Below are 12,810 nucleotides of genomic sequence, written 5' to 3'. Positions count from 1 at the left end.
GGGGATTATAATTTAGTAAAATATGCTTTCTCCCCTCTTCCTCCAAGTTAATAGCAAATGCCAAACTAAACATCAGGATTCCTGTAGCTTCAGTTCTTATATTCACAATTTGAAACGCTTATCACAAGTACGGTTCCACTTGGTGGTTTTGAAGCAAAACTCTAAATGATGATCAAGCAATATGTACTGATTTATATCTGCTTCTTTTTGGTAATTTCAGAATTTTTACTGTGTTTACACCTATACTGAATTGGGGGTGTTAAACGTGCTCCCAGAGACTTCTGGAGATAACGTTAAAGTATGTGAAGAGCGTCAAATTGAAAGCAATACAGGATTTGAAAGATCAGCATTCATTCCAATATTTTCTTGATTTCATTCATTCATCTGGCTTCTGTATGAGTAGAGTCAATTTAAAACGGTTATTTTTATTCAATTTTGAATAAGTTGCTTCTTGCAAAATGTCTACCACTCTGTGAACTTCTTAATTCGTTGTAAAGGCAAAATAAGTTCAGTTATGGCTTTTTAAAGGATTCCAAAGTCGTTGCTTTGATGAAAAAAAAAAAAAAAAAAAACGGCATCAGCCTCGTGATTGAGGTCTATGAATATTTTCATTATGTTGGACAAAGTTGTGATGGAGATAATAATTACCAACAAAAAGAGCAATCATGCTTCCTTTTTTCTTTACAAAGTTTGAGGACAAAGCACTGGTTTAAAATAGTGGTTTCAACTCTAATTTTGCTGTGCAGTTGAGAAAACTTGTATTTCAGAGTTTCAGAAAGTTTTACAAAATATACTTTCCCAATAGATTTTAAAAACTACTTATCGCCTACTAAATTTGTCGAATGTGTGTTTTTGAAGCAATTATTTTAAATTGCGAAATAAGATTTTTAAACTACCTTGGAAAAGATACCTCTTACTGCTGAGTGAAATATAGCCATTGCAGGCTGAGAATGCTTCATCTATCTTACAGTTTCTCTTCTGAATTAAATATATGCTAGAAAAGTCACTAGGAGCACACCCCCAAAACTCTGGCGATGTGCTGAGCTCCCTGTACTGTTTACAGTGCAGTCTGGCAATTTAATACATTTTCACCAGAGAAAACTTAAGACTAATCAGAGAAAGAATTAGGATAGATTCCTAATGGGTATTGAACTAGTTTATTGCCTAGGTAACTTTTTCTCTGGTTGGAGAAAATAAATTACAATTTTACTTAAATGATTTATATTGTGTTAATCTTCTGGTATCTCGTTTTGAGCCAACTGGATTGTTTCAGTGTGTGAAGTGCAGAGGGAAAGATAGAAGGAAAAGAGACTTAGATTGTCCTATGAGAGTTACACCCCACGATGCTCACTAATTAAAGGGCAATTGAGACAGAAAATAAAAAGCTGAGATAGCCCTGTGTAATGCTGGGAGACCAGATCTCTCACTCCTCCAGGAACTTCTCTGGAAAAGCAAGCTTAGACACTCATTTGAAGCCATGGGATGTACTTTTACAAGAATGAATTGTGATCGAGTCTAATCTAAGTAGGAGCTTAAAACAAATCAGAAATACAAATGCTGGGAAACTCATTTCCCTTGTCAGGGGAAGTTGGCATAATGGTTATTGAAAGACTGTGAAAAACAGAAGCTTCTCCTTATTCCCAAGTTATAAGTGAGTGGGGGTGGAGTGAGAGGAAGGGTGGAGGCAGAGGGAAGCTCCTAATAATTTATCATGTATAGATTTCCCTAGTTGTTCTTTTAGTTTTTTTTTTTTCTTTTGCCATCTCCCTCCAAAAGAATTCTGTGAAGTGACCACTTAGCATTGCTTCATTTTATCAGTTTGTACTTTAAAAAATAGGCATTGAGTTGTTTTCTCTTCTTCTTACAAGGCGAAATAAAAACGGGGGGGGGGGAGGCTTGTCCCTTCCCCTTAGTAGAGTAACTTTTTGCCATAGATCAGTAATATATATCATTTCTCTGTAAGGAAAGAACTTAGGAACACTAGTATTCACCTTGAAACTTTATTGGCCTCTATGGAAAATGTCACAGTGAAGGGGCTTGTAGCTTTCCTTCATTCCAAAAGATTTTAAAACAGCAGAAACTGCCAGCTAGCCCGGGTGAGCTTTTCCAGTATATTGCTAACTCCGTGTCAATTTACCCTGTGACTAAAGTACACTTTTGACCGAAGCTCTGAATGCTTTGCTACTGATGCTGCTGCTTTCTTTTCTTAAAAGTCAAGTGGTGCCTCCTGCTATATAAATGGGGGATGGGGCCCTTCTTTCCCCCACTAATATTACTGCCCTCATTTGCTGCTGGGCTGTCTGAGGCCTTTGATTTAGATCAGAGTGGCCTCTTACCGTCTTCCCGGGTTCTGAGAGCGGGCGCGTTGCCTGAGACCTTGTTACTTAATCTTGGAAAGTAGAGAAAGACAGTCACCGGGCGCACCTGGCGTTTCTGCGGAGCATCCCGGATGTTCTCTTAGCAGAGCCAATTAGCTTTTCATAACTTTTTGTGAAGATGTGCCTCTCGAGGACCTGGGAGGGAGGCGGGAACTGAGCCACTTTAGGTGTCTCGGCGGAGAGTTGGACCACCTAGCAACTTCCACAGTTGGGGAAGGGGTGTCTGTCCCCTCGCGATTTACTGAAACCCTCCAGCGCAGGGAACAGTGCCGGGAACAGCGCCGTTGGGAGAACGGTGCGGGAGCAGGGCTGGGGGCTCCCTTTTCAGTAACGCCACGTTTGGGGTTTAGGGAGGGGGCTGGGGAGAGAAAAGGAAGTCTGGGCCTAACACTCGTTTGTCGGGTTGCCTGCTGAGGAGTCAAGGAAAGAGATAAAGGAGGGCGAGTGTTTTCTGACCTTCCCTAATCCCTTCCCACCCAGGTGGAAAATACAGGTCTTGTTGGGGCAACCGCGAGCCCAATGGTGCATCCGCAGGCTTTTCTTGCCTCGGAGGAACGCCCGCTGCGCCCCTTCCGCCCTGCGCCTCCACGGAGAAAGACCAACGAGCACCTTAGATTTCAGACCTGGTCCGGCTGGGAGGGAGATTTGGCTTGCGTGGGCTTTTGTGTTTCTCTCTCTCTGTCTCTCGTGTGTGTGTGTGTGTGTGTGTGTGTGTGTGTGTGTGCAGGCCAAGCCTCCTCCCGTAACACACAAGATTTAGCTATTTTACATCTTTCGTTATCTAGCGCCCCGAAACGGAACATAGAGCCATATATTAGATTGAGGTTAGAAGAGGTGGCGACTGTTTATTTAAGGTGATAAAATGGTCCATCAGCAGTAATCTCCATCGATATGTGCCACCAGTAGATGAAGGATGAGGGGACAAGCCACAATTAATTGCCCTATAGTTTTGTAGGAGAGAGTGGAGCCAGCCCAGACCCGCTTCGATCTCCTCTCGCGGCTCCTATTCATCATCTCCGCATTGTATATGGCAGCCTCGCAGGGGCAGGGGCCGGCGAGGTTTATCTCTGCGCAATATTCTCTCACCCTCACACACTGGCGCTCCCATTTAATTTATTAATACAGTCATCGGGAGACAAATAAGACCCACATTTTCTCCCTCCCTTCTTTCCCTCTTCCTTTTGTCTCTCTCTCCTGGTCCCAGGGCCCAGCCGGCGGCCAGGCGGGGCAGAGAACGCCCAGAGCTTCAGCGATTCGCCGGGAGCTTTAAACTCGCGTAGAGAGAGAGTTCCTGAGAGGATTACCACGAGCTGGGCCGCCCCGCAGGGGTGCGAAATGGGCTCCTCTGTCCGCGGCCAGGCAAACCTCCCTCACCTCTGGAGCTGCTTCTAGACCCGCTCCAGGGGCTTCGAAGACCCCTGCCGGGTAGAGGAGGAGGACCGGGTTGGTGGCGGGGCGCAGTGGGGACTTCGGATCGTGGGTGGTGTCGGCGGCCACGCCTTGTGTTAGGAGAGAGCCTTTCGCGGGCAGGATCGAGGTGGGACCTTCAAAACTCAGCCTTCGGCGCCGACGTCTGGGCGCCCCACCCCGCACATCGCTCCCTTTCCCCCACCCCTTCTAGACTTTAGCTCGGGAAGGCAGTGCGGGGTGGCGGGGAGAGCAGGCTGGAGCCCCGGGGGCGTGAACCCCCACGCGGGAGGTTCGGGCCCGAGTGGTCTTCCTGCCCGCCCTCTGCCTGGCTGCCCAGCCCCCACGCCCCTCCCCGCCCGGGGCGCACGCGGCACTGCCAGCAGGCGGCACTCCAGTGCGGGGATCGATGGGCGCCGGCCCCTCGGGTCTCAGCCTGTGGGACTGAGGGCCGCGACCTCGGCGGCGGTTGGGGAGGATTTCCTGCCCGATTGGGTTGTACCTCCCAGGCGGGGAAGCAGGCTTTTCATCTACTTCTCGGTTTCCTTTATACTGGGCGGGTGGGAGCCCAGGAAGGCCTCCGGGAAGCTTTGGGAAGTGAAGATGTGGCGTGGCGCGCACTCCCTGCGCGCCTACACATGACTGTTGGCCTCTCCACACACCAACAGCCCGGAAGCATTTTATATCTCACCTTTCCTGGAACGAGAAATGCAATTCCAGAAAAGAAAACCATGGCCTGCTTTGCCCCCTTTTCCTTAAAATAGGTACATTGTGAAGATCTATTGCACTTTTAAAGACATCGAAACAATACAGAAGGATAGGAAATGAAGAGTGAAAGTCTGCTCTAAGCTGCACTTGGCCTGGCCTTCTGAAGCCAGTAGGTGAACAAGTCTGTAACCTAATGACAGCACCTTCCTTTACTCAAAGAGCCTTAGACAGGAGCATTGACAGATTCATTCAAGATAGAAAAGGAACCATGGTCTCTTACATTACCTAATGCTAAAATGGCATTTCAAAGTCTGTTGCTTACAGCATATGAAAGTACCTCTCATAAATATAAAAAATTCTCTATGAATAACAATTATGAACTTGTACAAAAACTCTTCTTCTGAGTTTAAGAGAAAGTATGAACATTTGCTTGCTTCTTTGTCAGGAACTTACGTAGTGGTATTATGTATTGCTTGGCCTAGAATGCAGTGTGTGTGTTTGTGTGTGTGTGTGTGTGTGTATAAAATATAATGACATACATTATATACATTTATACATAGTTTGGGCATATAGCCTGCTTCTCTTTCAAACCTTTTCATGTAGGTGTTTATGTCTAGAAAACACTGCTAGAATGTTTGTGTACTTGCGTCATATTTGTCAACCCCAAGAAATGTTAGTTTTTAATATCCTCAAGTTACCCTGAGACTCAGACATAAAATGCAAATGTTTTCAGTTGCAAAGATTTTGTGTATTAAAAAATAACATTGGAATATAACATGTATCTTAATGGCAGCTGGTCTACTTTTCTGGCAAGATATTTTGCTATAGCATTAAGTGTTTCACAAATTAAGAAGACTGGTGTGTGTGGATTAATTAAAGTGGATTGGCTTAGTCTAGCCTGCTGTGGACCTAACACACAGGTAGTCTTCTAGCTATTGGGAGAGCCTCCGTTTTTCACCCCTAATAGTTACTGTTGTTAGCCACTATTAAGTTTTTCAACACTTTATGGAGACAAATGAAACATTAGTTGGTGTTGCTGGCAGAGGAGGGGGCAGAAGAGGGCTTTAGTTGAAGTTGAAGAGGGCTGTAGAGGACTTCTTGGAGAAAGGCTTTAGCCACAGTTTTGTTATCATACATTATAAATATTAAAAGTGTGCTTCTTGTCTATGGGGGTAGTGAGTGCAGTTGGTACCTATGCTGATGTAGTTGATGGGATGATGTGCATGGGGTAGCATGTTGGAAGTTGACAATCTTTGGTACAGGCCGCTAGGGGAATGAATGCTAAACACTCTTGCTTCTTACCATTTGCATCATTGAGTCAAGCAGAAAAAAAAAATCAGTTAAGAAACTCCCTGGAGTGATTTATTTCTATTTCCATGGGCATATTGCCTTTGTTTATTGTCTTTTGCTTTTAGCTATTTTTTCAAAGGTGCTGAAAGGCCATCTCTGAAGTCAGACACTAACATTCAAAATTATAGACATTACTTATGTATTTTCCTGTTCATTCTCTTACTTTAATGTCCAAAACCACAAGAGTGTGGGAAGGAGAGAAACCCCTATAACTCAGTCATGCTACAGTAGTTTTCATGGACCCCACATAGTTACTTCAGTGAAATATTTCAATTCAATTGAGTCACTAGTTTGAATGTTAAATTCTCCAAGCTTTCATTAGTCTTTTAAAAATCTCTAGGTTTAGAGGCTTTGGAGTTAGGCAGACACTACTGTGAATCCTTACAGTGCTTGGGAATTGCTTTATCTGCAAAATGGGAATCATGATACTTATATAATATGGTGGTTGTTGGTTCTAGACAGGTGTGTGACACATAGTATGCACTCTGTAATTATATTTATTGTCTTTCATGTCATTCCTAAAATGTCTTGAAGTTTTTATTTTCACAATCAATAAGCTTGAGAGGGTGTGTGAAGTGTGTGTATTTCAGAGGGGCTGACATATAGATAAGTGAGAGAATACTCCCATCCAGGCCCTGGGGTCAAAAGCAGAGTCTGGAAGAATTTGAACATTAGTTCGGTTGCTGGCAGAGGAGGGGCAGAAGAGGGCCTTTGGGCGAGGGAGGCCCAGCAGCATGGACACCTTTCTACTTTGGGAATCAGGTTGTTGCTTTCCGTCTCAGAGGCCTGGGGCACTTCTGAGAAGCTTGGAGCCCTCATTCTTCCGGTTCTCCTGGGAGGTGTGGAGGAGTAGCTGCTGACTGAGGCGAAGGCTTAGCTGGCTAGAGCCCCCTCCAATGAGACAGGATGCTTACATAGTCAGCCCTCCTTTGCTGTGAAGCAAATCGCAAAAGGAGGGTTCCCTTACCATGCTGGGTTACGATTAGGTGTTCCTTACACAAAAGTTTCATCTTGGGCGTTTCGGCCATTTCAGCGCAGATAGGGCACACCCAGGGTGATCCATCGGGCCTGGCTGCGGCCAAGGCCAGCGGCAGGTGCGCGGGTGCCCCGAGGGCCACCCGCTGCCTGGCGCTGGCGCATCCACCGGTGGCCAGCTTTCACCGTGTCCGCCAGGCGGGACTCGCCAGGTGTTAGGCCCAGTGCCACAGGCCTGACACCTGCGCGGGGTCGCCGTGGCTCCTCAGGGAAGCTGGGCCAAAGAGGCTGGGCCGCGCCGGCGGGCGCCGAGGCCACCTTCTCGGGGCAGGCCCGCCGAGCTGAGGCGCAGACACGGCGGCTCCTCCAGGCCCATTAATAACCCGGAGGGCGCTGCGATCCGACAGCGCAGTCGCCGCAGGCTCTTTTACCCGTAGCCGCCTGGCCCCTGCCCAGTTCGAGTGGAAGGATACTGGGCGCCCACTACCGCCAGGCCCGGAGGGTGGGGGTCCCCTCGCGCGCAGGCTGCTCTGGGGAGTGTCGGAGAGAGACAGCTTCATCGGAAGCTTCATCCAGTGTATGTAGCACAACAGAATCGCATTTATCCTGGGGAACAGCCATCCATCGGGGCAGGAGTTGGGGCCTTCTCCATCTAACCATTATGCTGATAATTAAATTTGCTATTCATTTTTTGAGCGTCTAAGAGGAGCGTGCACACCAAACCCTCCAGAACAGCACCTCCGCCCCACCCGTCCCTGCCTGGCTGGACTGCCTGGAGGGAGAACTGACTGGGCACTTGAGGGACCCCAAAGCAGGCACGCCCTTGGAGTCCTGGGGCTGCGGCTCGCACTCCATCGGGCTGCAGGCGTGCTCTGCCCCGTCCCGCAGGTGTTTGGGAGGCAGTCGAGGAAGCCTCTGAGTCCCTGGGTCGAAGGGAGTCCGAGTAGCGCTCGCGCCAGAACTGGCGATTTTAAATCGACTCCTGTGTAATAAAGAGGAACGCTAAATACACAGGTGACCATTATAGACAGAATCTCTTCCAGATAGCAGATTGGGCAAGAGACGGGCTTTTTTCGTAACATGAGGATAAACACACCCTGAAACTCGAGATAGAAACTTCAGGGGTGGTCGAGAGGGTCAGAAGGAACGAGAGGCAGAAGGGAAGAGGGAGAGAAAGAGAGATCGAGACAGAGGGAGAGATGCAGAGACTGAAACAGGAAGGAGAAGCCTGGAGCTGTCGGTTCCGTGGAGAGGGACAGCGTAGATGCTATCTGCACCCAGATCCGAAGGCTTTTTGGGGAGCCTAGAGTCCTGACCCGGTACCAGGCAGATCCGGGTGCGGCGACTTCCGAGGGAGAGTTTCGGGTTCTCCTCTCCTCCTGCTCTGAGTCGCTTCGGTGCTCCCAGGGTAGAACCTTCCTCGAAGGTAGCTTACCCGGGCGGGTTGATGCTGTTGTCTCGGGAGTTTACCCAAAGGTGGGCCGCTCAGAGGGGCCAGACTAACCCGCTCCCTTCCCTTCCTCCTTCTTGTCTTCCGCAGGTTGCGACATGTGCGCTGACAACCGCAACGGCGAGTGCCCGATGCACGGGCCACTGCACTCGCTGCGCCGGCTCGTGGGCACCAGCAGTGCTGCGGCCGCCGCGCCCCCGCCGGAGCTGCCGGAGTGGCTGCGGGACCTGCCTCGCGAGGTGTGCCTCTGCACCAGCACCGTGCCTGGCCTGGCCTACGGCATCTGCGCGGCGCAGAGGATCCAACAGGGCACCTGGATTGGACCCTTCCAAGGCGTGCTTCTGCCGCCAGAGAAGGTGCAGGCGGGCGCCGTGAGGAACACGCAGCATCTCTGGGAGGTAAGTGGCCCACTGCACAGCGCCTCGGCTACGAGCAGGAGCCCTGGCCAGCAGGGAGCCTGGCCTTTAGCAGCGGCAACTGCGAAGTGAGCCTCCCTTGGCCCCCGGAGGGTGGCGGAGAATAGATTTCTCTGGTCCTGTAGATGCCTAGTGTCTGAAGCACCTGCAGTAAGGAGGCTGACAGAGCTGGGGCTGACCCAAGAGCAACCCAGCCAAGGAAACAGAGCCTACAGGTGTCTGAAGTCAGAGTCACCTTAACCTGCCTCAGTTCCAGCTGGAATGGATTTGACCGTTGGTCTCTCTGAATTTTGAGAAAAGGAGAAAACAGCTGAGGAGATGGAGCAGCGGAGGATGGGCTTTAGAGGGTGAGCTGGGTGACCTTTATGTCCCATTCCAAGCGCTTCCAGTGTGTTTCTGTGTAGTGAGTAGGAAGGAACAGAAGCATAGAGGAGAGGAAGGAGAGGCTGGCCTCTTTTCTCAGGTAAAATCAATTTTGTTAGTGATGAACCTGAGAGATTACGTGTTTCACAATTTTCAAAGGCCCAAAGTAAGCCAATTATATTGAGAATTAGAAATCACAAATTCTGTTGCTTCTCTGAAGAACAGAAATTATGTAATCTTCATCAGGATGGAAAATCAAAACATGAGAACACTCTGAGCACTATAGTGTAACCCAATTGAGGATAATACTTTAATGGCACAATCTTACCGGAAGCAATTATTTTAAAATAACCTATTTGAAAAACGTCACCCTGAGATTTCTCCCCAAACGTCATGGTGGATTATTGAGGTTCACTCCTGAAGATACAGATGCTTATCATTTAGGTAACCCTCTACCAATCTTAGCCACCTCCACCCATGCAAAGTTGCTTAAGTAATACAAGATGCCAGAAGTCATACCCTTAAGCAATATGTAAATCTGACTAGCTGGGCAGGTGGTATAATAAAATGGGACTAGCTAGAAAATAAAGTTTCTTAAATGGCAGGGGCCAAGTTGACAGGAACCCCTGGGGTCCATTAATGGGTCATTTCTGCGAGAGTTTGGAGAGTTTGCCTCTGTACTTGGCTCACTGGCCTGTCAAAATGATCTTTTTCACTGTGAGCTGCCTTATATTCGCTAAACAAAACTCATGGGAATCATTAATCCACTCAAATTTTTGATGAGCGCCCACTCTGGCCAGCACTATATTAGGCCTTAGAGAAACTGTGTGAAAAACAGATCTGATATCCAGAACCTTCCTCTGACTATTGGGGATGGGGTCCCGAGGCCTGTGTCTGCAAAGCCTCTTTTGATGGAGAAGGAGCTCAGTGTATGAGTCCACGGCCCAGGAGTCCAAAATGAGGACATGGCAGCCAATGAGCTACCTACGTTACAGTTATCTGCTGGAGTGCCCTGGCTCAAAGCATCTGGTTTTGAAACATTTTGGTTTTTGTTTCTGACTAATTAGTTGTAACCTCCAATGTGGTTTAAAGTTTATAAAACACTTCTAGGTACTTTTTATGTTTCAGTGGTGTTATTAGGAACTCTATTATAATGTAGTTTAAAATCCACCAATATTTTTCTAAAGGAAATTGTACAGCAATTGTTCAATGGTACAAATTTACTCTACCAGAAAATGTTAAAACTGAACACTATTATATTGCCCTTTGATGCCTATCTATTTTTAGAGTGCCAGGGGACAAAGACATAAACATAAAAAAAAAAAAAAAAAAAAACCTCATAGTTTATTCTTGGGTTCCCCCCTCCCCAGGAGGCTTTGAATGATTAGTATGTTGGCAGGTGGTCGCTACACATACAGACTATAATAATGTATATCAACACTGAGAACTATGGAACTTCTCTTTTCTACCTTTACTTGTACTTGATGAAGTTAAAATTTTGTTGTAGTAAATAGACTGGGGACTTTAGTCAGTGTTTTTCTTTTTCTTGATACTTCAGTAGCTATAAAGCGAATTTTACCTATTGTTCAGGGCATGTGAGTTTAGTGTGCTGGGGTGTTTCTTAGAGTTGGTTCTGTGTTAGAAAAAAGACTTGCTGAGTGTACTCTTGGATGATCTATAGGACCCAATTTTTAAATTCAGGACATGATCTATTTTTTTTTAAATTATTTGTAACAACAGTTAGAATGATACATTTAAGGAATTGAAGGGATATTAAAACTTCGGCCATGCAAAATGTATCAGTCTCCTGGAAGATCATGTGAAATGTGATGAACTGGGGCCAGGTAACTTAGTGCCAATGGCCAATGTCCATTTGTAAAATAAAATACTTACTTTATAAAATAGGTTGCAGATTTTTATTAGCATAATGATTTTCAACATATGAAGTATGAGTTTTTCAAAATTTTTAAGCATTATGATTTATTTTTATGAAACATGACTGAATTGTTACATTTATAATACAAGATTCCAAATGTTACATTGTTCCTTAAATTTTAGTTCTTTCTTTCAAAGCTAAATTTTATTCTGAAATTTTAAAAAGTCATCGTATTATTTATATTAGAATAAGTAAGTAGAATACATCGCAGATCTGTAGGAAATGTCTGGCAATAATTGTTTAATGACTCATGTAATAATTATCCATTTCACAAACTTATTCTTTTAGATGGCTTCCAGAATACTGTCACCATAAAGTGTATTTGAAAAAAATTAAAAGGAGTTGAATCATGACTATTTTATTTTAAAAGGCAACTGTAATCATTTCTCTTCCTCACATTTTTTCAAATCATTTGCTGATTATTTCAAGTTCAATACTCAGGTCCTGATGTATCTTACCACAATTACTTATCTTTATTTCAGTACAATAAATGGATTGCTAATCTTTTCCCGTCACTGTTTCCAAGTAGATGATGGATTTTTGTTTCAGTTTACAGTTCATTGTTTTTAGTATGGTTGTACTTTATTATACACATGAAAGCTTGTTACAGAAACAATCCGATTCACCTTAGTTACTCCTTTTATTTAATCATTAAAAGCTCTATTTTCTTTGCAGAAAAATGACTTTTTGATATTTAATACACATCAGCCATGGAGAGCTTGTTTGGTTTGTAAGCTTGCGGTCATTCTTTTTAGTTAATATTTTCTTTGTGTATAATCCTAGTTCTTCAAAATACAGTAATTTAAAGAAAGTTAAATATCATTTCATTACATTCAATATCTTTTGACTCTTCTTGGTGTTTATGGGAAATTCCAAGAAAGTTTTTTTTTTTTTTGTATTGTTTGGTTTTGTTTTGTTTTTGCAATAAGCCAAGGTAATTTTTTATTTTTTATAGTTTAAGAAGATTACAAGTGAAAAGCCAAATCATTAGTCATTTATTTTTGCCAGTTTCTTTTAGAATCAGAATTTTAATTTTTTTAAAACAATGATAAATTCAGACACTTTAAAACAAAACATTACAGGGTGCATTAGACAATCACTTGCCTTGGTTTTATATATATTTATTCCAAGACTTGGATGCATGATACATTTCTAGCTATTTGAACATAGTATGAAGAAAAATCTTTCTCGGTGTTTTCCAAAGAAAACAGAATCTTTCTCAGCATTTAGGTCTTATTGATGAGAATGAGATAATTTTATCCTAATGTGTTTTCTAACAAAGAAGTGAAAAGGCACATTTGATTCCAACATTTATGAAAACATTATCTCAATTATTAATGTGCCCCCTTTCCCTTGAGATAAATTAATCTAGTTGCACATGGTTTCCTCTTTCTGCTTAACATCAGAATTTAATATGACTGGACCTGAGGAATGTACCCAGTGTATACTTAAAATTCTACTGGAATAAAATACAGAAGTTTAAAATAAAGTTACAGTTTAAGATAGGCTACAATTACTCGGGCCTTTCAACTAAATGTCTGACTTGACAAGAAATTATAGCAAGAATCACAAAATAAGTTGCACTTATTTTCACCCTAGAAAAATTATCCTGCTAATTGAAATAATGTAGTGACTTGTTAGGATTACAGTTAAGGTATTAGAAGGGCTTTAATTCTACAGAACCTGTCTTCTGTTTGCCTGAGTAAATTTGAGTGTCTCATTTTCATTTGTACCACGTGGAAACCTTCATTATTTTTCTTCAGAAAATCAAGGGGGATAACATAATGTGAGCCTTTTTGTGGTTTGGTTTTGTGCCATAATATTTTA

At 44.4% G+C, this 12,810-nt stretch overlaps 1 protein-coding gene across 1 annotated transcript in view; it reads left to right on the top strand.

Annotated features, from left to right (window-relative positions):
• Window positions 1-12,810, top strand: part of PRDM6 (PR/SET domain 6) — a 102,702-nt gene that overhangs the window by 1,955 nt on the left and 87,937 nt on the right. Inside the window, exon 3 of the mRNA XM_039471452.2 lies at window positions 8,359-8,666. Coding sequence (XP_039327386.1) covers window positions 8,359-8,666 — 308 coding nt within the window. The remainder of the gene's footprint in view (window positions 1-8,358; window positions 8,667-12,810) is intronic.

The sequence above is a fragment of the Saimiri boliviensis genome, chromosome 1, assembly GCF_048565385.1.
Source record: "Saimiri boliviensis isolate mSaiBol1 chromosome 1, mSaiBol1.pri, whole genome shotgun sequence".
Lineage (NCBI taxonomy): Eukaryota > Metazoa > Chordata > Mammalia > Primates > Cebidae > Saimiri > Saimiri boliviensis.
Note: the sequence above shows the minus strand (reverse complement) of the source record. Positions and strands in the feature narration are given on the sequence as shown.